We start from the raw sequence: 27,951 nt of genomic DNA on the forward strand, positions 1-27,951 counted from the left end.
ATGAGATCTCAACAAATTAAAGCTTAAATTAGTATAATGGAGACGGGTTGATTGCGCTTTCAATACTCCAAATTTACCTATGAATTATTGCCTATTTTCAGTTAGATTCTCTCATTTATTTTTTATCATATATTGACTTGCTCGACCATTTATTCATTTAATTTTTTTATAACTAAGAAAACATCACATTATCAATTTTTAGAAGCTTCGATGATTATTTTATCCTTATTTTAAAGGGGAAAAAAAGAGCAGTTGAGGAAAAGATGATCATTTAAAAGTAGAAAATATTAAATGATTGAGAGGAGTTACCACAAAAATAAATGAGAGTGCAGGTATAAAAATATATATAAATTTTAATGGGGGGGCATGTGGTACTGGATTACCCATGGCATTAAAATACAAGAGCCGTACCAAAGGATGAGGATATGCCCCTTGCCAGGTATATATATATCCTGTATATCTATCTGTGTTGGCAAGCCACGGTTAGTGGGCATCGGGATGTAATTAGTAGATTCTTTTTTAAAAAAATATTTAATATCGAATAAATTGCGGCCCAATTAGATGTGCAGCCCATTACCAAATCCTTGCATCTCTAATCGCCGGAGAAAGCAACGGCCTCAAAGTCCGGATCGTTTTCGAAGGAGTAAGCACGATTTCCGAGGCATCATTACATGCGCAGTTCTTTCCTCTCCCTCGAGCGATTAGTCCCACATCTCCTAATCCACTGCAGCTTCCCACAGCTGAAGCAGATCCATGGCCGCCTCCTCACCTCCTCCCTCTTCGACTTCCCCGTCCTCTCCTCCCTCCTCCTCCGCCGCGCCACCGAGTTCGGATCCATGGAGTACGCGGAGCTCCTCTTCTCTACGATACGATGCCACCCTCACGTCCTTCTCTATAACGCCATGATACGGGGCTACTCCTACAATGGCCCCCACGAGAATGCCATCAAGCTGTTCGGCGAAATGACTCAGAGAGGTCTTATGCCCAATAGCTTCACCTACCCGTATGTCTTGGATGCTTGTACTCGCCTTGAAGGGTTTGGGTTCGGAAAGAAACTTCACTGCCGGGTTATAAAGAAGGGGTTCGACCTCATTCCGGAAATTGGGATTTCACTGTTAAATTTCTATGTAGAGTTGGATAGATTGGTTGATGGGCGGAAAATTTTTGATGGGTTGGTGGTGAAATCAGTAGGGTTGTGGAATAAGATGATATCGGAGTATGTTCATGTTGGTGACATTGACTCTGCTCAGAGATTGTTTGATGAGATGCCGGAGAGAGACTTGGTGTCATGGAATTCGATGCTTTCTGGTTGTGTTAGAGCTATGGATGTCAAAGGTGCGCGAGACTTGTTTCGGAGAATGCCAGCTAAGAATGTGGTGTCCTGGACTGTGATGCTGAGAATTTTAGCTGATTCCGGTGACCTTGGTGGGTCACGGAAGCTGTTCGACAAAATGCCGGAGAGGAATGTGGTGTCTTGGAATTGCATGCTTTCGAGTTATACTCGATGTGGGAAATTTCGTCAAGCGCTTGATCTCTTTCTGCAGATGCAATCAGAGAGAATAATTCCAGATGGTTTCACATTGGTCTCTGCTCTATCCGCTTGTGCTCACCTGGGGGAAGTAGAGATTGCGAAATGGATACATTTCAACTTGGTAACTGATGGGCTTCAGCTAGGAGCTATAGTTGGCACTTCATTAGTTGAAATGTATGCCAAGTGTGGTGATATAGACAGAGCATTTCTGATCTTCATCAAGATGGTCAGAAAGGATGTCTTCTGCTGGAACGTGATGATCAAAGCATTTGCAACACATGGAAGGATCAATGATGCCATGAAACTCTTTAACTTGATGAAAAAGGAAGGTCTAATGCTTAACGACTTCACATTTATGAGCATATTATTTGCATGCAGTCACGGAGGATTTGTCAAAGAAGGCCAAAATATTTTTGATTCAATGGAGAGGGAATTTAACATCAAACCGAAAATTGAACACTATGGGTGTTTGATTGATTTGCTCTGCCGCAGTGGGCACATCGAAGAAGCACAGAAAGTGATGAAGGAGATGCCTTATAAACCTGACATTGCAATGTGGGGAGCCTTGCTTGGTGGTTATAGAATTTGGGATGACATTGAATCAGCTGAGAAGGTGATGGAGAGAATAATGCATTCAGAAACAAGTGAGGGTGGAGTTTATGCGCTTGTATCAAATTTGTATGCAGCTTCAAACCAATGGAATGAGGCTGTCAGTGCAAGAGAAAAAATGGAAGAGAAAAGGATATGGAAGAGCACTGGACATAGTGTTGTTCTTGAGGCTCAATAGATCCAATTAGCACAAGATTTAATTTGTAAATTATTGTTCCATTTCTCTGACAAAATAAACTTATTATTTTTTTTTCTAAGCATCTCAGTTTCAGTATATTTGGACAAGCACTACAATGTATCAATATTACTTAATATGACGGCAAATTTTTGCGTACGAGATTGAAATATCATCTGCTTATAAGCATCAAACCTTGATCAGGCATAACCAGCGGTCGGCAAACCGTTAATTTACAGATGATAAAACCAGAAATATGGTGGAATTTTTTCCTATGAAATTTATGACATTCTTCTATGTTCTCATTTGACCTCAACAAAGAGAGACAACACTGGAATTAAGACCATTAAGTATGAACCACATTATAGAAGACTCCTCCTACTGTGCTCTTTTCCCCACATTTTTCAGATATTAGATGATGAGCAGTGACTCATTAATAAGCTCTCGAGAAAGAGATCAACAAATTAATTGCACACGAGTTAAGAAAAATTGCCATGCATTGCACCTAATGATCTACAGAGAGACCAAGGTTTGGCCACAAATCCTATGTGGTAATGGAAGATGCCACCTAGCCTTCTAATGGAGGCCTCTAAATTGTCGGTGTTAAGAGGCCATGAGAGAGGAGAACATATACACCTCCACGCCATTAGCCATCTCATGCATATATATCTATCTACATGGCAGTCTTATCTATCGACTTGAACGAGATTGGATAATGTCACTTAATGCAAATATATATGCCCATGCCGTTACGTACACTCCTTTACTCGCTTTTTACAAACTATATAAAGACGAGCAACTCGGACCATTACACTCGCTTCTATTTTGGGGATATGCTTATGGATAGATATAAAAAAATATTTTCCATATTCCTCTCTTCCCATAATCGAAGAGTCTACTGTAATTTTCCAAAATACCATCCATCCATATATAGTGTGAATACAATCTAAGAATAAGTTCTTGCTATCTATGGTATGGATAATTGGATACGGCAGTTCGTAAACGTGCGAGAGGTTTAGTGGCCGGCGGGTTGTAGTTGGAAATCTCATCTAATTAAGGTTAGCACCTTCGTGCTACAGTTATGCCCCCCTTTATTAATTAGTTAATTAGTTGATCACTTGCAACCTCCCATTAGGTTGGCAAGTTTAGTTAGACCCAGTCAAACTAATTGCTCCATTATTCCATGGTTCTCATCTTGCTCACGTACGTGCCTGCACGTCGTTCACGTATCTTAAAGTTTCATCTTATATATACATATATAAGATGGATATTTTTATAATTCTCACTAAATTTTTTTTTAATCGAAATTGACTGCTATTTAAATTTATCACTAAATGAGATTTAATTCACTGTAGCCTAAATAAAAATGCTGTACTGATTAAATAATTTTTTAACTTAATCTTTCAGCAGTTAAGATAACAATTAATTGATTGGCATTTTAGTTGGGAGTAAGATTTAGTTTAGTCAAAAACTCAATTAAACCTCAAAAATATTAAAAAAAAAAGAGAAAAAAAAAATGTAGAAAAAGGCTTGGCCTCAGAGGTCACAACTTTTTTGTTGCAATAAATCTGGCAGCATCCAATATTCAAGGCTGTGGATCCACTGGCAGCTCAGCTATTTTACTATACGCCGAAAGATCCCCCGACAGCGAGACAAGTGGGTCTCTCCTGTCTCTTTTCCTTCTTAATTAATATTACTATTATGCAAATTTACAAAAAGTACCCAACGTTTTGCTTATATTATTATTATTATTATTATTATTATTAAATAATTAATTTTCCATCAGAAAACCTATTGAGTGAACAGCTACAGTCGCAATACAAAATATTTTCTAAAAACACATAAATATTCAAAATACGCCTTGGTAATTGTTGGATGGGTGGTCAATTAGTCGTTACATCATTATAGTAACTCTCAATTACTATTATCATTATTTTTTAGTGTCAAATAGTTAATTATTTTTTTAACTATAACTCATTTTCATATAGACTTATTTGTTGAGAAATAGTGTCAAATGTAACTTACTACGATCTTACGTTCACGAGAGAGAGGGCCCAGAAAGTAGTGGTAGGAGAATTGCGACAGGCGTATATTTCCCCACGTTACCAAAATCTCACCACTAAAATAAAATTAATAGTTCCAGTGTGTATATATATATAGATATAGATATATATATATATCGCTAAGTTGGGTCCCACTGCAATCGCCGCGCAGAACCGTCCACCTCTCGTTCCTCCCTCTCTCCACGTCGGCCCTCTGCGCCCGTGGATGTAGGAGCTCACCGCGTCCAGAAACGAAGAAGAGCTACGATCGAGGACAGGCGTTTCCTGCACCCGTGGTTGCAGCAGATCCTCGAATTTCTCTTTCGCGTGCCTAATAATAAGTTTCTACTTAGGTGGGGCACAGGTGTCCGGCGTGTTGCAGTAGAGTGGACCATTGCCTTCATCTCCGATTCCACTCCGAAGGCCCACCAATCCGGAGGACTTGGGGCCCACAAGTTTCCACTACTTCCTCCAAGGATATATTATTCTCTTCTTCTTTCCTTTCCTCGTTCCTTGTTAGTGCTAACTACGTTGTTATCAATATCATTAGTTAATCAAAGTAACAGTTCCAGGATGTTGACGTACCTCGCAGTACAACTCTCTCGAGTATTAATCCATGCATCCGAAGTTGCACACCATCCAGAGACAATGCATGCATGTAAGAAATGATATATAACTAGAGATCGCATAAGAGAGTTGACTGGTACCTTTCACTAAAAAGGTTACAGGATCAATTTTAATTGTAAATAATTTTTATAAAAAAAATTTTATTAGTAGTTGGTGATAACTTAGCTTAATAACTTGACTCGTTTGATGACTATACAGTTAGTTTAGAGAATCAGCTCGGTGACGCGATAACTTAAAATAATGACTGTAGTTATTTAGTTTGGCGACAAACACGGCTTAATATATTACTCAAAAGAGTCTTAATGTTAGAGAGAGTTAACTTTTTGTTTAGCTCATATTTAAATTTCGGACTTTCAAATAATAAAAAAAAAGGATTGCAATGCTATATTTATAAACACTCTACAAATAAGATTGACGCCGCGATTTATAAATTTTGACGGTGAAGGTTACGAGATTGGAGAAAAAAATTGGAGCGATTCTTCTCGTACCGTATAGGTAATTATTTATCAATAGATAATTGTTTAACAACAACAAGGTCTCAATTAAGACACATCTTTCTCTCTAGTCATCCGAGCGAGATCAAACTAAGAAAACAACGACACCGCGTAGATCCGCCCATTCCGTTCCAACATATCAATCAGTATAATATTCCTCTTACTATATCTCTCTTCTTCCCTATTATATGGCTAGTACGATCTTTTCAAACACCTCCTCATGCCACCACCGCCCTCTCCCTCCGCTCTGTGAATGGTCCATGTCCTCTTCGTCTCCTCCTCCTCCACCTCCTCCTCCTGCTGAGGACCTGCTAGAAGACCCGCCTCGCCGCCGATGGGACTTCCACCTCTCCACCGTAGTCTCCTCCGAAGCCTCCGTGTCCATCGCCTCCTCCGATGCCATCGGCTCCATCGACTTCGACCCCTCCGGCCGCCTCTTCGCCACCGGCGGCATCGCCAGGAGGATACGAGTCTACAGCGTCGGTAGTTTACTACCAGAGGAGGAGGAGGAACCGGGGACGATTTTTAAAGACCACACGTCGGCTTGCGAGGCGTACCTCTGTGTGCCGGCGAAGCTGAGCAGCGTGCGGTGGCGGAGCGGCGGTGTGGTGGGATGCGGCGACTACGACGGGGTGGTGACGGAGTACGACCTGGAGCGGCGCGCCGTCGTCGCGGAGCGCGACGAACACGCCGGACGCCGTGTCTGGAGCGTCGACTACTCCTCCGACGGCCGCCTCGGCGCCTCCGGATCCGACGACGGTGCCGCCCACGTGTGGGACACGCGCAGCCCCGCCGCCGGGTGGGAGGTCGCCCGAGCAGGCGGCGGCGCCGCCGTATGCTGCGTCGAGTTCGACCCGGACGGCGGGCCCTGGCTCGCCGTCGGCGGCGCGGACTGCAAGGCCCACATGTACGACGTGCGATCCATCGGGAGGGGTCCAGTCGCGAATCTCGAGGGACACTCGCGGGCGGTGACGTACGTGCGGTTCGCGGGGGAGGGGAAGGCGGTGACGTCAGCGGCGGACGGAACCCACCGGCTGTGGGAGTGGGAATCGGGGAGGGAGGTGAGGGAGTACCGGGGTCACGTGAACGGGAGGAGCTTCGTGGGGATGGGCGTGTGGAGGGCCGGGGGCCTGATCGCGAGTGGGTCCGAGAGCAACGAGGTGTACGTGTACGATCTTAGATGGGGGATGCCGATCTGGGTGCGAAGCTTCGGTGAGAGGAGGGAGAGGAACGAATTCGTGAGCGCGGTGACTTGGAGGCAAGGGATAATAGGGGAGAAGGATGAGGACGGAGTGCTCGTGGCCGGGGGATCCAATGGGGTGTTGCAAGTTTTTTCGTGCAGGAAAATAGAAGGATTGGAGTAAGTTATTTAACTTCTTTTAATATTTTTTCTTTTTTTTTTTAAAAAAAATTGAGAAGGAAATGAAGCTTCTTCGTCGCCATTGTTGTGTTCGATCCTCTTGGGTTTCAGTGCAGTTGCTTAGCTACGTGAGGTTTGGGGGGAAGCCACGTTTATTAAGAGAAGAAGGTGGGGATGGGAGTTGAGTTATATATCACGATAATGTTGATTTATTTCTTCATCTTTATTTGTTCGATACGATGTTCGTTGGAAATTGTTCGTTAATATATATATATATCGTTTCTTCTTATTGTGTGAGTTTGCATCAAATAAAATAGCATTTGACGTCTATGTTATAACTACGTCTTTTCATTTAAATCTCAAATTGGTTTATATTTTGTTGCTTAAATTTGATTTCTTATTTATTCTTGAGCACATTATCAATGGTGAATTGCTAGGTTTGGGAGAGAATGAATTGAGATTCGGCTAAAAAACTTACAATTAAGACATTAGAAAATTATTGAGTATTAAGGACGATATTTTATAAATTTAGGCATCTAAAATATACAGTCATGCACGCTGTTGTTTATATAAAAAAATTCTATCAAGTAAAATATACAGTCATTCAATATGATCCTTTAGTTTAACACTATTTTATTAGTTTTATCATTCGGATATTATAAGTCTCTACACTTCCTTGAGCTGAACATAGTTGGCAACTCAGTGATACATTTCAAAAGAGAAGATATATAAAACAAAACTATAATGTCTATTTTGTTTAAACTCATTATTGTGGACTAGCAGCAGAGTGAGTAGAATAAAACAAATGATTATCGTAAATTTTCACTTAAATACCACTCAAGAGACAAATTTATTATTTGCTCGTGCATTGATTTATATGCATAAATAAAGCTCATCTTATTTTGTTCAGGAATATCAGAAAATACTGCTCTTCTCATGAGTTATATGATTATTTTATACGAACTTTTAACCTCAAGTATTAGCGACAATCGAATGGTTTCTTGTATGTTGATGATATGAAACTGACAGTGAACACGTACCCATATGTCCGACCTACTCGCACCGACCGGTCTGCACCGAATCCGCGCTAGGTTGGGATAATTCAAACCAAACTCATGCACAACCTAATTGGTGGACGCGGTTGGGTCCTCCACAGCGGATCCACTCCCCGGCTCACGTACCGCCTTCTTCCTTTCGACGTTTGTATTAAACCCCTCTCCTTGGCCCTTGCTCTTCCCGCCCTTTCTTCCTCTCTCCCATCTCCCATGGGGAAGCCAAAGCAGCAAACCATCTCCCGCTTCTTCGCCCCCAAACCCTCGTCCGTAGCTTCCCAATCTTCGCCACCTCCTCCACCACTCCCCAAATCATCCCCCAAGATCTCCGGCACCGTCTCCTTCTCCCCTTCCAAGCGCCTCCAAACCCTAACACCTTCCCCTTCCTCCAAGAAACCCAAAACGTTAATCCCATCTTCCAACCCTTCCCTCCACCAAAAATTCCTCGCCAAACTCCTCGAACCCCCTTCCTCATCCTCCTCTCCCAAAACCCTCCCGCAAAACCCTAAGTACACCCCCCTCGAACTCCAAGTCCTCGATCTCAAGTCAGCCTATCCTGACGTCCTCTTGATGATCGAGGTCGGGTACAAGTACCGGTTCTTCGGCGACGACGCCGAGATCGCCGCTAGGGTTCTCGGAATCTTCGCTCACGTCGATCGTAATTTCCTCACCGCGAGCGTCCCGACGTTTAGGTTGCAATTCCACGTGAGGAGGCTCGTCGGGGCCGGGTACAAGGTCGGGGTGGTGAAGCAGACGGAGACGGCGACGATTAAGGCGCACGGGGCGAACCGGCTCGGGCCCTTCTCGAGGGGGTTGTCGGCGCTGTATACGAAAGCGACAATCGAGGCGGCGGAGGACATGGGGGCCGGAATGGAGGAAGGGGCAGGGGCGGAGGGCGGGAATTACCTTCTTTGTGTTGTGGAGAAGGAGGTGTTGGTTGGAAGCAAGGAGTTTGATGTGCGGGTTGGGATTCTTGCTGTGGAGATTTCGACTGGGGAAGTTATTCATGGGGAGTTTAATGACAATGCGATGAGATCGGGACTTGAGGCCGTGATTCTGAGCTTGTCTCCTGCTGAGATTCTTCTAGGGGAACCACTCTCGACCGCAACAGAGAAGGTGTCTATTATTATTGCTATTATCTTTTGCCAGAATTTTTTTATGGTCATTTCCAGAGTTTCGAGTTGCTTCTTACCATTTCAAAAGTTTTATTGAGTTGATCTGTTGCATGATGGTTTAGATGTAAAAAGTAAGGCAATATTTTAGCTAATAATGTTCACTTAATTTTTTCCATATAAAGATTAAGTGGCAAAAGTACCACTTTTCTGTCGGAACTGCTTTAAATATTAACAGAGGAAGCTTCAAAACTGCTCCCCACTCACGACTACTGTGAATGGTGCCACTCCCCACCTGAATGGGTTGCACCCTACAATTTGTTATCGTGCAATTGTCCTCCATTGACTTGTATGGTTGTATGAGCTAAACAAGCTACGGTTCAATGCTTATAAGTTTATTTATCACGTTTCCACCAAGTTGTTAGAGGTTGATCATCTTAATTATGCCACATGTGCTATTTTTTATTGCGTTTTCTTGAGCTCTCTTTTGCTCATTGCTCATGGAGGTTTTATTTAGTTGCTTTAATTTTTGTTCTAATTATTTATAGTTACTGTTGGCATATGCTGGACCTACATCGAATGTCCGAGTTGAGCACACCTCACGTGATTGTTTTAATGATGGTGGTGCACTTGCTGATGTGATGTCTTTATATGAGAGAATAAGTGATGAGGCTGTGAATGCTGAACATGGTACAGAAATGGTAGGGATAAGGAAAGAGGAAAACAATCTTTATGGAATTGAGGTATGATAACTTCTTCAATTTGAATTTAATTATTCTAATATTCATATCCTATGAACGTCTTTTCTCATGCTATTATTTGATACAACTTGGACTGTGTGTTTCTTACTTTAACAATTTTTGCAGGGCATTTTGGCCATGCCTGAGTTAGTTGTTCAGGCGCTGGCGTTGACTATTCGGCACCTCAAGGAGTTTGGTCTGGAAAGGGTCATATGTCTTGGTGCTTCATTCCGGCCCTTTTCTAGTAACATTGAGATGACTTTATCAGCAAATGCGCTTCATCAGCTCGAGGTAGTCCTTAAAACCATCCATATTTTTGTGAAATTCATTTCCTCTTTACAGAACTTTTTGCTGCATAGCTTTTTTCTGTTAGATCTTGTTAAAAAATGCAATTAATATATCAATCTCTTCAATTTCAGAATTTACGTGCTTTCTCCATTTTAGAATTATATCTCAACTTGTAGCAAGTGCTTTCTGACCAAAGGATGCACCTGAGTTCTCTTAAGGGATATAATTTTTTTTTTCTTTTTAATTTTTAGTTTTTGCTTTTGTTTTGCTTGAAACTTTTACAGCACATTTAACATTCACATATATCATAAAGTTACCTGATATTTGGTTCCTCTACTATTAGTCTTGGTTTGATATCGTTCCAGAAATCTTCATGAAGAGGTTATTTTCAGGTACTGAAGAATAACTATGATGGTTCTATGGAAGGATCACTTCTCCAAGCCATGAACAACACATGTACATCATTTGGTTCAAGACTTTTTAAACACTGGGTAAGATTATTTAGATATATGGACCTGCAGAAACATACTCGTGCATGCGCATTCGTATCAAACTTTATGCAACTAACATTATAAGCTAGGTTTTAAAAGATTTTAGGTGGTAAACGGTGGATAAGGGATCATGTAGAACCTAGGCGCTAGGCAGACACCCATAATTCAAGACGGTTAAAAATAAATATATAAAAGAAATTTATGTTAGAGAAGACGTGCAAAATTCAAATTAATACCTACAATTTAAACAATAAACTAATGCTGTAATGCATTCTTGTTAAGAACTATAATAAGCCATTAGAATCTACTAATTTATTAACATGCACAATAATTTTGAATTTTAAAGTCAATCTACATACTAAAATATAATATGAGATGATAAGACAGTCACCTAGGCTGAGTCTAAGGGGATCCTAGTTATATTCTGCCTAGGAGGGAGCCCAGGCATTAAGGCATTTTTTTTATAAAAAAAAAACAATGACTATATGTGAAAAAAAGGAGAAATTTTAAAGTTCTCATGTGGCTAGACGCGTACTGTTAGATTTTGACTGCATATGTTGTGCTGTTCTTCCAATATGGTATCTTTTATTTGTTAAAGCTTGAAATTCTTGCAGTTGACTCATCCCTTACGTGATAGAAACTTGATATCTGCTCGTCTTGATGCGGTTTCTGAGATTGCACAGTCTATGGGATCATGTAGAAATTCACAGAACAGACTTGGACTAGAAGTGGGAAGTTCCTGCAATCCCGTTATGCAACCTGAGCTGAATTTTGTTCTTTCCTCTGTCTTGATGATGTTAGGAAAGGTACCTGATGTTCAAAGAGGAATAACAAGAATTTTTCACTGCACAGCTACAGCAACAGAGGTAATCTGAATATATGATTATCATGTCTTCCCAGTAGTTAATGACTATTACTTGGTGAATCTTAGGAGTTGGGAGTCATTGAAATGAGTCTTACCAGCCTAAATTTTCCTTTTTAAGATCAATAATGTGTTAAAATGGGCTAAAACTGATCAGTTTAGGACCTTAGGTATTCACCAGTTTTTGATCTTGGTCGATATAAGTTGGTTCTATTCAGAAAATAGCTTCCAGACTTGATTCCCATCCTCCTTATCCTCATTCATGATACTTTTGTATCATGACTCGCCGACTTGGCATCTATCCACTACTACATTGGCTACGTTCTTGTTGATGCTTAAAGTTTACTACTACAGTATCATGATTTGGCATCTTTCCAGTATTACATTAGCTACTTTCTTACTGATGCATAAAGTTTATTACTACAGTTCATTGGGGTCATTCAAGGTATGTTGGCATCTGGAAAGCAACTACAGAAGCTTCATGTTGAGGATGATGAACATGTGTTGTCACAAGAGAGAACTGTGAAGTCTGCTCTGCTAAGAAGGCTAATTTGTATGGCATCATCTTCTGCTATAATTGCTAATGCTGTGAAACTTCTATCTTGTCTTAACAAGGATGCTGCTGATCAAGGCGATTTGTTGAATTTATTTCTTGCTTCCGACGATCAGTTTCCTGAGGTATAGAGTGTTGATTTTGATCAAGCAAATATATTTTCTCATTGCGTGACCCTAGTTTCCTATTCCAGGTTGCTAGGGGTCATACAGTTGTCAATATGGCAAAAGAGAAGTTGGACGCATTAATTGTTCAGTTCCGAAAGCAGCTTGGTATTCGCAACTTGGAATTTAAGACAATATCCGGGACAACACACTTGATAGAAGTAATTTATTTCTCAATTTTTTTTAAGAAAAAAAGTTTAACATTTTGTTAAGATGATTAAATTATCTCTAAAGTAAAGGCGTGACAGCAAACACTTCTCTTATCATCTAATCTTAACTGACATATGCCCAGCATGTTGCATCCACCAATTCGAAATTTCTACTTTATTGTTAGATATGTAATTTGGTCCTAATCTTTTAACTCATTTTATCCTATGCTAACTTGTTTTCTTGTTAACATGCTCAATTTTCAATTTTCTTAATGTTTGTGAAAGACTCGTATTTCATGCAATCAAATTTTCTTTAACAGTTGGTCCATTTCAATGAGTAAGGAGTTCTGGTATTCGCGTGATCAGAGCATTTTTTATCTAAAGAATTTCTCAAGGTTAAAATTTGATGCTGGTAGTACTATTTTAATTGTATAGTGACAAAGTTAAATTTGTTTGTGACCTGTAACAACAATTTCCTGCATTACCTAATAATGGATCTCCCTAAGGAAGTATCTTTGTTCTTACAGGTTCGAACTAACAATTGTTATTTGTTTTTATGTAGTTAAATAAATAAACTATGATCTGTTTGTTATCCTTGAAGTTGCTCATTGCTAGATGGCTTGAATTTCCAGATTTCCATCTCTTCTTATATCTGATATACACAACTGCACGTGCTAAGTTAAGTTGTTAAAGCTCAGAACAGCTTCTGTCTGGCTTTTTTACCTCCTCTCTCCCTTGGTATGAAATGATGTCCCCGTTGTGATTGCAGCTGACTTCAGATGCAAGGGTTCCTTCAAATTGGGTAAAAATTAGTAGCACCAAGAAAACTACTCGATATCATCCCCCTGAAGTCTTAAAAGCCCTAGATGAGTTATTGCTTGCTAAAGAAGAACTTGCAGTTGTCTGCAGGACTACCTGGGACAACTTTTTAATGGGATTTGGTAAATACTACTCTCATTTTCAAGCAGCTGTTCATTCTCTAGCAGCCTTGGACTGTTTGTATTCACTTGCTACTCTTTCAAGAAACCAGGTAATCTTAAGTCAAGATTATTTAAAGACTGTTCTTACCACAGTTCATTCCAGATTGACGTTCATTATGTAATGATATTGGCAGAATTATGTGCGACCAGTGTTTGTTAATGATGAAGAGCCAAGTCAAATTTATATCAAAGGTGGTCGCCATCCGGTGAGTCAATAACTGTTTTTTCTATTTGCCTTCAATATCTGAGGGCGAGGGAAAATGCACAATTGACATCGTTGTTCATCAGTCTCTGCATCTATACAAAATTTATGGCCTTCCCATCTATGAGAACACGGTGAATGTATATAGTATCTAAAATTATTGGAAATCACAAGTTTGGACTGCAAAGGCCTCTTGCAGCATCTCCCTATCTTCACCTTCTGAAGCACAATTGACATCGTTGTTCATCAGTCTCTGCATCTATACAAAATTTATGACCTTCCCATCTATGAGAACACGGTGAATGTATATAGTATGTAGAATTATTGGAAATCACGAGTTTGGACTGCAAAGGCCTCTTGCAGCATCTCCCTATCTTCACCTTCTGAAGCAAACCATAAGTTCATTTTTAAATGTTGAATTGCCTTTTCTTGAGGTTGCTCTAAAAGATTGTGTGCAGTAGATGAGTGGCCATTGAAATGGAGATGATATGCTAATGCTTCAGTTTAGATTTTAAATGTTTTTAAATGTGAAGGAACTACAAGAACGAAAAACAGAATGAAAAGAAAACTACCAAGAGAAATGGGAAGCAAAGATTTCTGCTAATATGGAAATTGGGATGGCAAGATGTGGCAACCTTAGTCTCGGTATTATACTGGGCATTCAATGTGGCAACCGTAGTTAGGTCGATACCTTTAACTACCTGATATTTTTGTCAATGGAGAGTTCTTTTTTTTTTCCCTTCGAAAGGAGATAATGAAGAAAATGTCAAGGTCGTCTGGTTGGGTAACATATATTAGTTTTAACATAGAAACTTTCCAATCTTTGCCTTACACAATCTGTTAAACATATTCTGACTATGATGAATTGTCCCTTCAGGTTCTGGATTCTGTATTGGGTGAGAGTTTTGTTCCTAATGACACCAACCTGCATGCAGATGGTGAGTATTGTCAGATCATTACAGGACCAAACATGGGTGGCAAGAGTTGCTATATTCGCCAAGTTGCACTAATAGCTATTATGGCCCAGGTATATGTAGGTCTCTTATCTGCATGATTATGCATACAAGTGAGCACCTGATTTAGTTTTTGTGTAAACAATTTCGGTTTATGGAAATATTTTGTACCTGAGATGCACTGTCATCCAGGCATAGATTGCTTTATAGTCATTTTGATATTGCTGATTGAAAACATTTCTGTAAAAGATGCTCTGCTGATATCTGTCCATTGTTGTAAGTTCAATAATGCACTCATATCTGGAATTAATATTTGTTGATGAGGTTGATTTCCTTGTGATATGAATGCAACAATCTATTTTATTTGGTTGTCCTCTATCTCCTATTTTTCTTTGTTCAATGGGAATGAGGGAAGTAAATGATATACAAGGCATCTTGCATTCTTTCTTTTAGTTTCTTGATCTGAATTTCCACAGTTGTTTCACAAAGAAGTGCCTCTGATTTCTCTAGGTTGGTTCCTTTGTACCAGCATCTTCAGCAAGGTTGCATGTGGTTGATGGAATTTACACTCGTATGGGTGCTTCTGATGGTATCCAGCAAGGATCAAGCACCTTTTTTGAAGAGCTGAGTGAAACTTCTCACATACTACAAAATTGCTCCTCGTGCTCCCTGGTTATTATTGATGAGCTTGGGCGAGGCACAAGCACGCACGATGGTGTTGCCATCGCTTATGCAACTCTACATTATCTTCTTAAGGAGAAGAAATGCATGGTTCTTTTTGTCACTCACTACCCTAAAATAATGGATATCCAGAAAGAATTTAAATGTTCGGTCGGGGCATACCATGTATCCTATCTGACATCACAGAAATCCTTAGAAGTTACAGATACAAAGACACAGTTCAGCGTTGAGAAGCTAGACCAAGGAGAAGTCACTTTCCTTTATAAAGTTGTCAGTGGAGCATCAGATAAGAGCTTTGGACTTAATGTTGCCCGACTCGCACAGGTTAGTCTGGTTTGAACTTTAAACTTTTGAAAACAATGTGCATTTCCAATTTGGACTCTTAGTTCTCGATGCTAGCTACACCTCTTTTTCCTGCAACTTGCTCAGATGTTGCTAGGTTGTATTATAAAGGTGCGCATATTATTAATATGGTCAATAGGAGCTCAATTATATGTCTGGTTAGCTGGTTTCATACTGAAAGCGCTTCTAAACTCGTTTGGTATTCTCGTCGATAAGCAGCCAACATATGTCTTTGTAGATTCTGCTGATTGTGTACCACTAAAAAATTTGGTGATGCAATTTGTGAGCTCAAGTGCTTATTTTTGTTTATAAGCTGTATTTGTGCCAACAGGAAAATATGCTTTACCAAAATTGCATTTTTAATACACTTGTTCTATTGCTTTATTGATCATCAAGGAGAGGTCCTTATTCTTTGCAGCTTCCATCTACATGCATTGCACGGGCTGCTGTTATGGCTGCCAAATTGGAAAAAGAGTTGGGTGAACGCGTGGAAAACAAAGAACATAAGCTGATAGAAATACCGACTCAGCTTGAACCATGGGGAGCTTTATTGAATCCTTCAACTTATTTTCTGTCTATGAAGTTTGAAGAATTGGAAGAAGCATTTCACAACATTATATCAAACATTACATTTGTTTTGGCTGATACCAACCGTGTAAATATCTCATTTTCTTTGAAGGAAGTGAGGGAGCTTTCACTGAAGATGCTGAAAGGGTAATCACCTTCTTGGGTCGAATATTGGTGGTAGGCTCTATCATCTCATAAGTTGCTGTTATTAATTTGCTATAGTACTTCATTTGTGTTTATTACTAAATGCAGCAAATCTATACTCCCTAGGCTTTTCTTTGTTAACTTTGTCAGTACAGAATGTATACTTCTGTTGCAACTTGTCATTTACAAGTTATCATCAGTTCAGGAAAATGCTTCCTTGCGTAGCACCTCTGTGTAGTACATTTACTGACGCATCAGTGAACATTTTCAACAGAGCCACTCAACTTTGAGTGACCATAGGGTTGTCGCAGTGGAGATGCCTGTCTATAACCTCCCAGGACTTAATGCGGTAAGCTATGTTGGATGCGCTCCTGAAACTTGAAGTATGAAGTTTGAACACACAGTAGCTGCAGTACTGGAAGAATAAAACTCGAGAATCGTGTTCTGTCAATACATATGTAAATTTTTGATTATTCAACCTCTTTGGTCTGTTCCAGAGCTGTCTGACAGTGGGGAGGATGTCTTATAGTATTGCCTGCTGGAGCTGGCATTATTTATGTTTCTTGTAGTGTCGCAGTTTTACATCAAGCAGAGGAGCAAAACTGCCCTTGATCCTCAACAATGTAGGTGAGAAGATGCTCCGACATTCCTTTATCAGTTTTGCCAGAAGAGCTTCTGATTTTGAAAATTTTAGGGAGCCTTTTCAATGTACCATAATGGAGAATCTTGGTGTAACACTATATGACTTCTCCAGTTAGCGAACTATTCCCATGTAAAAAGTGACTTTTTGTATAAAAAAATAAGTTGAATCATCCGATGGGCAATAAAAAAGAGGGGGGCGTTGCGAGAATCGAACTCGCGACCTCTTGCACCCAAAGCAAGAATCATACCACTAGACCAAACGCCCTTTTGAAAACAAATCAAGGCCAAATCATTATAAACGAAATCAATTTGAGACACATCGATGGAATATTCCCGTTAGTACCACACGAGGGAGGGAACGAATCCGGATTCCGGAAGCATAAAATAGAATTATAGAAGAGATGCCCCATGCCCCCTCGTAAATAAACTACTTCCCAGGGTCACGGTTGCTCCATTTCTTAAAACGGCCTTTCGGACCAATAAGATCTTCTTTTTCCCTTTTCTTCCCGAGCTCCGTTCCACTCCTCCGTGACACCTCTCTCTCTCCTCCTCCCGCTCTCCCCATTTCCAACAACTCCCCAAAATAATCCCCAAAACTTTCGCCGATGTCTCCCAAGTCTCCACCTCGAATACTAAGTTTCCTGGATCGGTTCTTCTCCTCCTCCGACTGAGCTCCCTCTCTCCTCCTTCGGTGAGTGCGTTTCTAATCCTCTCTTATTCGCTCTCCAGTCGCTGCTCTGGAGCTAGAATCCACAGTTCTTGAATCGGTTATCTTCTTATTTTTAGGGTTCCGTAATTTATACTTGACCTGAAAATTTGACTTGCTCTACTTGTCGATGTAAAATTCGTCTTCCGTTTCTTGCGTTTGTCTTGGTTTCCTGTTGACATTCTTGAATTGGATTCCCTTTCAAATAGGCGGTGGAGGTGCAGAGCTGCTTGATTGGGAAGTGGAGGGATGGATTTGTCATGTGGGTTTAGGCAATCGAGTGCGGTCAAGTGTGGCGTTCGTCCGACTACTAGGGCATCTAATGCGTGGTTAGGGATCGGTCAGGGTTTTATTGGGGGAACTAAGGTCGCCCATAGATCGTGTTCTTTGAGGAGGAGAAATGGTGGAGCTGTTGGTCGGGTTGTTCTTCTGAGTTCAGCTAGGTTGGAAAATTCTCATTTCTTCAACCATCGGAAAACAGTGAAGCCGCGGTTCTTGCTAAAATGCCAGAGTAATGATTCCTTAGCATTCATTGAAAGTAACAATCAAAATGTCGAAGACATGCAAAGGCCTCCCGATGAGGATACAAAAGCGAGTGATGCAGAGACAAGTAGTTCAGTGGATGAGGAAAAGGACACGCACCAGCTAGTAGACCTGAAGGAATTGCTCCAAAAGGCTCGCAAGGAGTTGGAGGTAGCACAGCTTAATAGTACAATGTTTGAAGAGAAGGCACAGAGGATTTCAGAAACAGCAATTTCCTTGAAAGACAAAGCAGAAAATGCTTGGCAAGATGTAAGTACCTCCGTTTCTGTCATCCAGGAAATAATTGATGAAGAGACCACGGCTAAGGAAGCTGTTCAGAAAGCCACCATGGCACTTTCCATGGCTGAAGCCAGGTTGCAGTTAGCTAAAGAAGCTATGAAGGAAATATCAGCATCTTCTGAACCAGCTCTGCAGATTGACGAAGATGAAGCAATTCGATCTGCTCAAGAAGAGATTAAAGATTGCCAGGCTAGCTTGGCGAATTGTGAGGATGAGTTGAGACAGATACAGACCAAGAAAGCAGAACTGCAGAAGGAGGTGGACAGGTTGAGTGAGATTGCTGAGAAGGCTCAGCTGAATGCTTTGAAGGCTGAGGAGGATGTGGCAAATATAATGCTTCTGGCTGAACAGGCAGTGGCTCTTGAGTTGGAGGCTACACAGCGTGTAAATGACGCAGAGCTTGCATTGCAGAAAGCAGATAAGGCCATCCCTTCTGCTGAGCCTGCAGAGCTGCAATCTCCATCTTCCGAAGATCAGCTAAGCAGTGAGGAGTCCGTTCTGGAGGAATTGAATAAAGATGCTGGGAGTGATATTACTACAGTAAAAGATGAAATGCTAAATGGTGACAGTTTATTGACAGGTGATGTAGCTGCCCAAAGTGTTGAAGAGCTCAAATCATTTGATGACTTACATGATCAAGAGAATGGCAAGTTGATTTTGGAGTCTCAAAAGGAAGCTGAGGCTGAGCTGGAGAAGGCAAAGAATGTGTCACAGGCAAAGAAGCAAGAAGTACAGCAAAAGGACTTGACTAAAGAAAATTCTTCATCTCCAAGTTCCCCAAAAGCATTGCTGAAGAAATCATCTCGGTTCTTTTCTGCATCCTTCTTTTCTTTTGAGGTAGAAGATGAAGAATTGACTCCTGCTTCTATTTTCCATGAGCTCATTTCCTCCGCAAGGAAGCAGGCGCCAAAGCTTATTCTCGGGATATTATTTCTTGGGATGGGGTAAGTTGCACGAATCGCCCTCTTTTGCAATTATGCTCATTCATTATCTTCTTGTTTCAAGAATCTGTCCATACTGTGTGACCATTATATGCTGTAGAAACCTTGTTTCTACATTTGCTAAATTGCTTGTGCCTATACTAACAAATCATTGCGTTTCAGGACAAAATTCTTTATGGGCAAAGGACCAAATATTAATATACCAATCCTAGCTTTGGGATCACTTTTGCTCTTTTATGCTTTATGGGTCCTATAAAATATTTTCATTTGGACTTTGAAAAAAGTTCAACTTGCTAAGGCTTGAAATACAATGATTGTGTAATTCTATATATGAGATTAACGGTTACATATTCTCTGAGAAGTATGCTGATTTTAGCTACCTTACAATTAGAAGTTCTTTATCTCTTTATTCATCTCATTATTTTAGAGCCTCAGTGAAAATCTTATTTCCCCCCTTTTTTTTAAGAGTATTGCAAATATCTTGTGGAATATCTAACTCATGGACTATCTTCACTGCATTTGGTGCTTCCACTCATTATAGCTATAATCACAAATGGAAGATTAGTTCAGTGATCACCATCTTTATTGACATTTTCTTTGGTCTCCTAGGGCCTTCTTTCTGAATAATCGAGCAGACAAGAACACTCAATTGCTTCATCAACCAGAGATAGTCACAGGTATTGAGGAAGTAACCTCATCTGCAAAGCCTGTTGTTCACGCAATTCGAAAGATTCCAAAGAGAATAAGGAAACTCATTGATCTCTTACCACATCAAGAGGTATTCATTTTTCTGTTCCCTTGGGTTTGTAACTAATGTTTCTATCATCACTATATATCATTATATTAGTATTTTGATGTTAGCAGTGTATATATATTTGTTGATATAATCCTTACAAGCCATTCTCATGACTTTCCAGATAAATGAAGAAGAAGCTTCGCTTTTTGACATGCTATGGTTACTGCTTGCTAGTGTTATTTTTGTACCTACATTTCAGAAAATACCTGGAGGTGAGCTAGCATTTTCTCTGTGAATACTATCACAAACAATGGTACATTATGTAATTCCATGTCAATATCTGTGCAGCATTTCTTTGTCTCTCCAAACTAGTGGTTATGCATTTACTTTCTTTGTACCTATTTCTAGGAGTTCCTTATTTTTAGCTTGCTTTTTAGAGATACAGTGTTCATATGTTTGTCTGCCTTGTTAGCAAGTAATAAGGCAGTTGATGGCAATTCCTTGACCTGCTGATGATGAGGTTTAATCTCAAAATTGGTTGTGTTATAGGGAAAAGCTAAAAAATAATACCTTAGGATGGTATAATATCGAGGGAGGCAGTTTGATAGTAGTTATAACAAACCATTTTGGTACTGGATATGCTGTAGGTAACTATGAAATGTAATTTCCTTTACATTAGGGAGCTTCAAGTTTGCGAGCTAATATTAAGCATTGTATTTGAGATCTTAATTTTTGATGTTTCTCATCCTCGGTGTGTTGTATTTATAAACATTTTCAGCATTGCTGGATTAAGTGTCTAACCTTCAGATATATATATATATATATATATATATATATATATATATATATATATATATATATATATATATATATATATATACAGGGTTTAATTTATCTAGAAATATCAAAAGAAGGGAAAGCCATAGGGGGTTTGCATAGGTAATGACAGTGTTAAGAAGAAATTTCCGTGCATACAATTTACCAAAAGACAAACCCTTGCCAAACATTACTCACAATAAATAAAGAAATCACATTTTCATCTAATTTCAAATTCAATTCTTAATGTTACTGTCTTATGGGCTATATGACTGAAATTGGGTGGACCAAAGTACATAAGATTATGCTAGTTGATCTCAATCACAGTTAGATAAATAAAAGCTACTAAACTTTCTGTAAGTAAGCGACAAACTGTTACATTATTAAGTGTAGTTTATTTACTGCATATTTTTCTGCTGTGAAAGCGTGATCCGTTAAGCATAGAAGATTAAGTTCATGAGATTAACTACTTTCACTTTGAGATATTTTACCTTTCCGTGAGAATATTATGTAAAATGTAAATTCATTGGTCACATTGCATTAGTTTGTTTATAGAAGCAAAAATTCTCATATTTGATTTCTAAAAGTTAAAGTGTTCATGTTTGAATGCTTTTATTTCATGTTCTACATGTGTTTGATCTCAGTGGCTTTTTTCTAGGTAGTCCTGTACTTGGATATCTGGCTGCTGGCATTCTTATCGGTCCTTATGGGCTTTCTATCATCCGGCATGTTCACGGGACAAAGGCGATTGCTGAATTTGGAGTAGTATTTTTACTATTCAATATTGGGCTTGAGGTAGTATCATGAAAGCTCTTTGCAGATGCTGTCCATTAGGAAAAGAAATTTGAAATATTCAATTGACATTTACAGCTATCTGTGGAAAGATTAAGCTCGATGAAAAAGTATGTCTTTGGTTTGGGTTCTGCTCAGGTAATCCTACAATCTAGAACCTTTATATTGTGGTGATTGTATGCAAGTCTTTTTCTTCATTCATGGTTTTATGGAAATTTTCAGGTTCTGGTGACTGCAGTAGCGGTTGGCTTAATTGCCAACATTTTTGCTGGGCAACCAGGCCCTGCGGCAATTGTTATTGGTAATGGCCTAGCTTTGTCATCAACAGCCGTTGTCTTACAGGTATAAACCATCTCCAGATTATCGGGGTCTTTTTTGTCTATTAGCTACTTATTTCTGGTCGATCAATTTTAAAATTACTCATTAATTTTCTCCAAATGAAGTTTGAAGGTACTTTTGGTGATTTAAGGTCAAAAGTTACACTTACTAGTTGCCAATCGGCAATAATTTTCCTTTCTCTGTGAACAATATTTTGCATGAAATTATGGGGCGAGCTTTGTTTTATTTTTTATATATGAGAATCATGAGATCATATATAATTCATTAAAATTTGTTCTTTAAAGTCAAAATAATGATGACATATAACATTCTCTATCTTATACGTACCGAAGTATCTTGTATTTAAACTTTTCTAGTTAGTTGCAGTGAACTTTACATAATCCTATCTGTTCACTTGTGCTTCTGCAGGTGCTGCAAGAACGAGGAGAGAGCACATCACGCCATGGTCGTGCTACCTTTTCTGTATTACTCTTTCAGGTACTAATTCTTGTCAAATTGAAATTTCCTCTTACTGCTTTAAGATTATTTATATGGGCCTCAAAATTTTGGGAGGCACATTACTTGTATGATGTCGTCCATAATTTGTAGATCACACAACTTGTGTATTAGTCACAGTTTTTCCAAAACATGCACACTTCAATACATCCTATTTGAATTTTCACTTCTCTGCTGCTTATTCATTGTTTGTTGTTGGGTGAGAGATTTTACGAGGACACCTTGTGGATTGATTTTTATTTTCATCTATGTTGAAGTTGACTGTTGTACCATTGGAAAGTTATAAACATGATCAGTGTTTTCAATGACTTCTTGTACCTTGTGCTTTTACAGGATTTGGTGGTGGTGGTTTTGCTGATACTGATACCTCTTATTTCACCTAACTCTTCCAAAGGAGGGGTATCATTCTTATCTCATCTTTCATTTGGATTTTTAATTTAACATTATCAATCTCTCCTTGTTCATTGCATATTTTGTCTTATTAAAGCAATATTGTCATAATTGATTTAAAGATTTAGGTAAGTGATGCGGTCATCCTATTAAGTACTAACCGTGTTCACTGGTACAGTCATTAACCAATCTATTAGAGTAAAATTTGCTACTTTATCTTGTATTTCCTTGCTCTATTGTGTTTATATCAACACTTATCATCCCTTTAATTTATTTTGAAGACGGGTGGCTGTTAGCATGACACATTTCATAAAGTGGTCTCCCAATGGACTGATACTTTAATCTTTCTGCTTGGCTAAGTTGTGGATTCACATAAATTATAGTTTTGAGTATCTATGGTTAAACTTATGATCAGCTAGATTCAATACCGTTTTGTGCTGCAATGATAATTATTAGGTCTCATTCATATTATCATATATAATATTGGCCGAGTATTATAGAAACTTATGAAAATTTGGTGACTATTCTGATGGACTATACTACGTTTCTCCATTGAAAAGTGTTTTCTACTGATAAACATTGATTAGATGAACTCTAAGCTTTGTCCACTTGCACACATTAATATTTCAGATCAAGCTGGTTCTTTTATGGATTGTACCTTCTATGTTATGGCCATGCATTTCTACTGTGTTTCTCTTTTCTTCTATTTCTGTCGACATAACAGTTCTCACTCCTCTTAGGTTGGTTTCCAAGCAATAGCAGAAGCTCTTGGAGTGGCTGCTGTGAAGGCAATAGTTGCCATCACTGCTATAATTGCTGGAGGCCGCTTGGTGAGCTTATCACTTGTTTGATGTAAATGACATATTACATTTTCTCTATCTTGATCAGTGATTCAGCATGTTTGCATTTTAATTTAAGGGGCCAATTGTTTCTTGGCTTGCGGTAATTTATGCTTTAGTATAAGTGTCATCTCGTTAATGGTGTGCGAGTTTTATTTGCTTAAAATCCCAACAAAATTTGATATTTTATGTTAGTTAATGTTCTTTTTAAGCACTAGTCTGATATCCTCTGCATATGAATTGCGTTTGATCTCTTGATGTTAAGACCACTATTATAACTGTTATATGTGCTCCAGTTGAAAATTTGTTTCAATTAACAGGATTCTGCAGTCAATAGTTTACGATATAGTGATGCTTTTATGAATGACTTTTTATCCTTATATCAAGCAAATTTTGTATCTTCATAGTTTGTGTTCATTAACAAATTGTTTCTATCCCCCTTTGTTCCGGTCATGGAATAGATTTCCATGACAAACAGTTGATTAATTGAAATCATCAGGTTAGCTATGTTAGATATATATAACCATAGAAAGAACATAAAAGTGTCCTTAGTCCACATTGCAAGGCATTTGCTGACTATTTTCAGTATTGCTACCTGCAGTTTCTTTGGCCAATTTAACCATAGAAAGAACATAAAAGTGTCCTTAGTCCACATTGCAAGGCGTTTGCTGACTATTTGCAGTATTGCTACCTGCAGTTTCTTCGACCAATTTATAAGCAAATAGCTGAAAACCAGAATGCGGAGATATTTTCTGCTAATACCCTCCTTGTTATTCTTGGAACGAGTCTTCTTACTGCACGGGTATGTACACTCTAGTTTTGTCTTCTTGCATTTTCTTCAAATATTGATTTGGATATTCTTTCCCAAACAGGCTGGACTCTCAATGGCCTTAGGAGCATTTTTGGCTGGTCTACTGTTAGCAGAAACAGAATTTTCCTTACAGGTTGAGTCAGATATTGCTCCATATCGTGGCCTTCTATTAGGCCTCTTTTTCATGACGGTAAGTGTTGTATGTGATAATTCTGTGAATTAGTAGTTATTTCACAATTGCTAGCAAACATTGCATTTTCTTAATAATTCTCTTGAAAATATATATTTGAATTGCCAAGAAGTTCCATGACCTTTTGATAGTGTAATTTAATATTGCTCTTTTTTCATGTCTTCCATAATTTGCATCTTGTTCCATAACTTTCTAACAATTTCTTTGGAAAGCTTGCTACTTGGATTTAATATCTTCCTTTCTTGGTTGTGTCATTTGTCAGGTCGGAATGTCCATCGATCCAAAGCTACTGTTCTCAAACTTTCCAGTAATTCTAGGGACATTAAGTCTCTTGATTATTGGAAAGACTATATTGGTTGTCTTAGTAGGTCGAATATTTGGAATTTCAAGTATAGCTGCCGTTAGGGTTGGTCTTCTACTTGCACCTGGTGGAGAATTTGCTTTTGTAGCTTTTGGAGAAGCTGTCAATCAGGTTGTGACCTATACAACAGATGTAAAATTTGTGTGCTTTTCTCTATTTCCTCTATGCATTGAGAGAGCACTCTCTGTTGCTAGGTTAAGTGAGAACTTCTATCGTAGTGCATCTCTCTCTCTTTCTCTCTCTCTGCATGATAGTACAGACTATCATGGTTCATGATATTTAATTTCCACAATAAGTCAAGAAAACTGATGAAAAATTATTGTGCTACTTTAACCTTGCATATTAAAAGCTTAATTATTCTGTTTTGTAACCAATATTTGCAGGGTATTCTGTCCTCTCAACTATCATCCTTGTTATTTTTAGTAGTTGGTATTTCGATGGCTCTCACCCCATGGTTAGCAGCGGGAGGCCAGTTGCTTGCTTCTAAATTTGAGCAGCATGATGTCAGAAGTTTATTGCCAGCAGAAAGTGAGGTATGTTCCTACACAGAAGTAATATATTCTTAGCTTGGCTATCCTAGTGATCATTAGCTGTTGAACAGTTTGTACCAGGAAAAGTGAACTTATCTTTGGAGATTATGTTTTGTTCTCTTGTCTTAGCTTTATTACCAATTAGTATGAAGTTAAATTCCAGTTAAATGACTTGTTATCTTCCTATATCTCTTAATTCTTTTTGTTGATGTGACTGTCCAGACTGATGATTTGCAAGACCATATTATCATATGTGGATTTGGACGTGTGGGGCAGGTGCATTACAATTTTACTTACATCGAGTTGCAACCATAGTCGGAGAGATCAGTACGCTGGTTTTCTATTATACTTGTTATTAAATGAATTGGTAACTACTGACCTTTTTGTTCCAGATCGTAGCCCAACTTCTCTCAGAGCGTTTAATCCCATTTGTGGCACTTGATGTTAGAAGGTATGGTCCACTATCCACAACAATAACTATGAACTATACTTATAAAACTCTGTTTACCATGTAGTACATACTGACTTCATATTTGAGTTTATCACATCCACCAGTAGAGGTGGATGCTAAATTCAGTCCATGCTTCTGGGTGAATGATGTAGGCCAGTGGCTAGTGATGACATGCAGATCAAACTTGCTAGGTAATTGGTGGCAGAATTGAATTGGACCAAGCATGGATTCTCAAATCAATTACATGCCCAGAGTTTATATAGAAATGATAGATATAATTTTTTATACATTGGAGTCACCTAGTAATAATGCAGTGACTATGTCTTTGCCATTTGATACCCATAGCATCACTCGTTGTGCTGGCAATGCCACCAGACATGTCTAATCTGTATCCATTTCAGTACGCTGAATATGGTCAAGTTGATCAAGAAAATTAGGTCATGGTCTGTCAAACTAGATTCAGGAAACTAGTTGTTTCTTTGATTTGGCATATGAGAAATTGCTTCTTCGTTTGCGTGAATAAAAGGATCCATTCAATGGTTTTTCCCTTTGCCCCCGATCAAATAATCTTTTTGTTGTGATGTTTGAATTGATTCTGGTGTAATTGATATCAGTGATCGAGTGGCTGTTGGGCGTGCACTTGATTTACCCGTTTATTTTGGGGATGCAGGAAGCAGAGAGGTGAGAAGTGTTTCAAAGTTATGATGAGCTTTTTTTATATCCTATTTAGACTCATCTTTTTAAATAATATTACCAGGTTCTTCATAAAGTTGGGGCTGAGAGAGCTTGTGCTGCTGCTATCACTCTAGATACTCCAGGTGCCAATTACAGAACAGTTTGGGCATTGAGCAAATATTTTCCTAACATAAAGACATTTGTTCGTGCTCATGATGTTGATCATGGTATAAATTTGGAGAAGGCCGGAGCAACTGCGGTAAGTGGTGCTTCCAATGGTTTCTTTGATTACAGAAGGCCATAAGGATGTCCTTTCCTATCTAGTTTAGATACTGTTTGAAGTCATATTTCTTATTCTAACAAGATTAAGCATTCAAAACTCTAAGGTTGTCCCAGAGACATTGGAACCAAGTCTCCAGTTGGCAGCTGCCGTTCTTGCACAGGTAATACAACATGTTCTTTCTCCTATTTGAGTGTCAAACCTATTAGCTGCACCTTTCTTTTTCTTTTTAGATTTCATTAAGATACTTATGCTCCTGTTTCAGGCCAAATTACCGACATCAGAGATCGCCGCAACTATCAATGAGTTTCGGACGCGTCATCTCTCAGAGCTCACAGAGGTGTGTAATCATTGCAACGACTAGAGATCTTATTAATTATTTAATGATGTTTTACCTGCTTGCTGTATCATCACAGTAGTTTTTTTTTTTGCTTTTGGACTTTGCAAACAAATTAAACTAAGCCCTCGCAAATATTCCCCAAAAAATGTGACTACATCCTGCGCTTCTTGATTATTTACCTATCTATGCAGTTATGTGCGACAAGTGGAAGCTCCCTTGGTTATGGGTTTTCACGAGTTATGTCTAAGCCGAAACCTCAGACTACTGATTATGATGAAAGCGATACAGTTGATGGGACATTGGCGATCTGAACACGTATACGAAGCTACTCCGTAGCACAAATTTTGAAAATTGTACAGCTGATAATTCATTAAATAGGAATATTTGTCATTATGCTATACTGGCTATTCACATTTTCTCAACAAAAAAAAAATCATTTTCTTTCAATATCATGCAAATAAACATATTCCTTCAATATCTTGAAAGACTTATGTTCTGGGAAGAGAAAAGTTAGGAATTTTATATCACCAAGTGTTGTCATCGCTATCTAACATATGTTTTGGATACTCCTTTCTTAACTTCGGCAGCTTTTTGAGCAGAAAAAAAAACCCCATCATTTTGTGCTTAGAGTCTAATCTTGTAGGATGGCATGATTCTACAAGTAGTGTCATTGTGTA

At 39.0% G+C, this 27,951-nt stretch overlaps 4 protein-coding genes and 1 non-coding gene across 9 annotated transcripts; 4 read left to right on the plus strand and 1 right to left on the minus strand.

Annotated features, from left to right (window-relative positions):
* The first annotated feature begins 671 nt into the window (after positions 1-671).
* LOC140801097 (pentatricopeptide repeat-containing protein At1g09190-like) lies at positions 672-2,318 on the plus strand. Its single transcript, XM_073156100.1, has one exon. The coding sequence runs from the start codon at positions 672-674 to the stop codon at positions 2,316-2,318; it is 1,647 nt and encodes a 548-aa protein (XP_073012201.1).
* A 3,149-nt stretch (positions 2,319-5,467) lies between these two features.
* LOC140801421 (WD repeat-containing protein RUP1-like) lies at positions 5,468-8,050 on the plus strand. 2 transcript variants are annotated; one of them, XM_073156536.1, is made up of 2 exons: positions 5,468-6,838; positions 7,868-8,050. In XM_073156536.1, exons 1-2 carry the CDS (start codon positions 5,667-5,669, stop codon positions 8,046-8,048), a joined length of 1,353 nt encoding a protein of 450 aa, XP_073012637.1. In that variant the 5' UTR covers positions 5,468-5,666; the 3' UTR covers positions 8,049-8,050. The 2 variants fall into 2 exon arrangements, with proteins under 2 accessions (XP_073012637.1, XP_073012638.1); XM_073156537.1 differs by lacking the exon at positions 7,868-8,050 and adding an exon at positions 6,950-7,127.
* Positions 8,050-16,930, plus strand: LOC140801420 (DNA mismatch repair protein MSH3). Of its 4 annotated transcripts, none has more exons than XR_012111450.1 (14): positions 8,050-9,006; positions 9,551-9,745; positions 9,869-10,033; positions 10,423-10,521; positions 11,136-11,387; positions 11,810-12,061; positions 12,130-12,261; positions 13,019-13,279; positions 13,364-13,435; positions 14,309-14,458; positions 14,895-15,389; positions 15,826-16,151; positions 16,393-16,467; positions 16,616-16,930. XR_012111450.1 is itself a non-coding variant. In XM_073156535.1 (13 exons), the coding sequence occupies exons 1-12, from the start codon at positions 8,104-8,106 to the stop codon at positions 16,123-16,125; spliced, it is 3,276 nt and encodes a 1,091-aa protein (XP_073012636.1). In that variant the 5' UTR covers positions 8,050-8,103; the 3' UTR covers positions 16,126-16,151; positions 16,393-16,930. The 4 variants fall into 4 exon arrangements, 2 of the variants coding, with proteins under 2 accessions (XP_073012636.1, XP_073012635.1); XR_012111448.1 differs by having other exon boundaries at positions 15,826-16,121; XM_073156535.1 differs by having other exon boundaries at positions 16,393-16,930.
* Positions 16,931-16,953: 23 nt separating this feature from the next.
* On the minus strand, positions 16,954-17,025 carry TRNAP-UGG (transfer RNA proline (anticodon UGG)). The gene has a single exon. It is a non-coding gene; the product is annotated as a tRNA-Pro (tRNA).
* Positions 17,026-17,268: 243 nt separating this feature from the next.
* Positions 17,269-27,801, plus strand: LOC140800862 (K(+) efflux antiporter 2, chloroplastic-like). Its single transcript, XM_073155756.1, has 21 exons — positions 17,269-17,451; positions 17,676-19,232; positions 19,839-20,007; positions 20,147-20,237; positions 21,440-21,576; positions 21,652-21,711; positions 21,796-21,915; positions 22,321-22,389; positions 22,741-22,806; positions 23,538-23,627; positions 24,334-24,438; positions 24,509-24,637; positions 24,900-25,109; positions 25,382-25,531; positions 25,751-25,804; positions 25,921-25,979; positions 26,594-26,660; positions 26,737-26,913; positions 27,041-27,097; positions 27,200-27,274; positions 27,466-27,801. Exons 2-21 carry the CDS (start codon positions 17,716-17,718, stop codon positions 27,583-27,585), a joined length of 3,522 nt encoding a protein of 1,173 aa, XP_073011857.1. The 5' UTR covers positions 17,269-17,451; positions 17,676-17,715; the 3' UTR covers positions 27,586-27,801.
* The last annotated feature ends 150 nt before the right edge of the window (positions 27,802-27,951 follow it).

This window comes from Typha latifolia, chromosome 14 (assembly GCF_019914945.1).
Source record: "Typha latifolia isolate L0001 chromosome 14, TyphaL0001v2, whole genome shotgun sequence".
Lineage (NCBI taxonomy): Eukaryota > Viridiplantae > Streptophyta > Magnoliopsida > Poales > Typhaceae > Typha > Typha latifolia.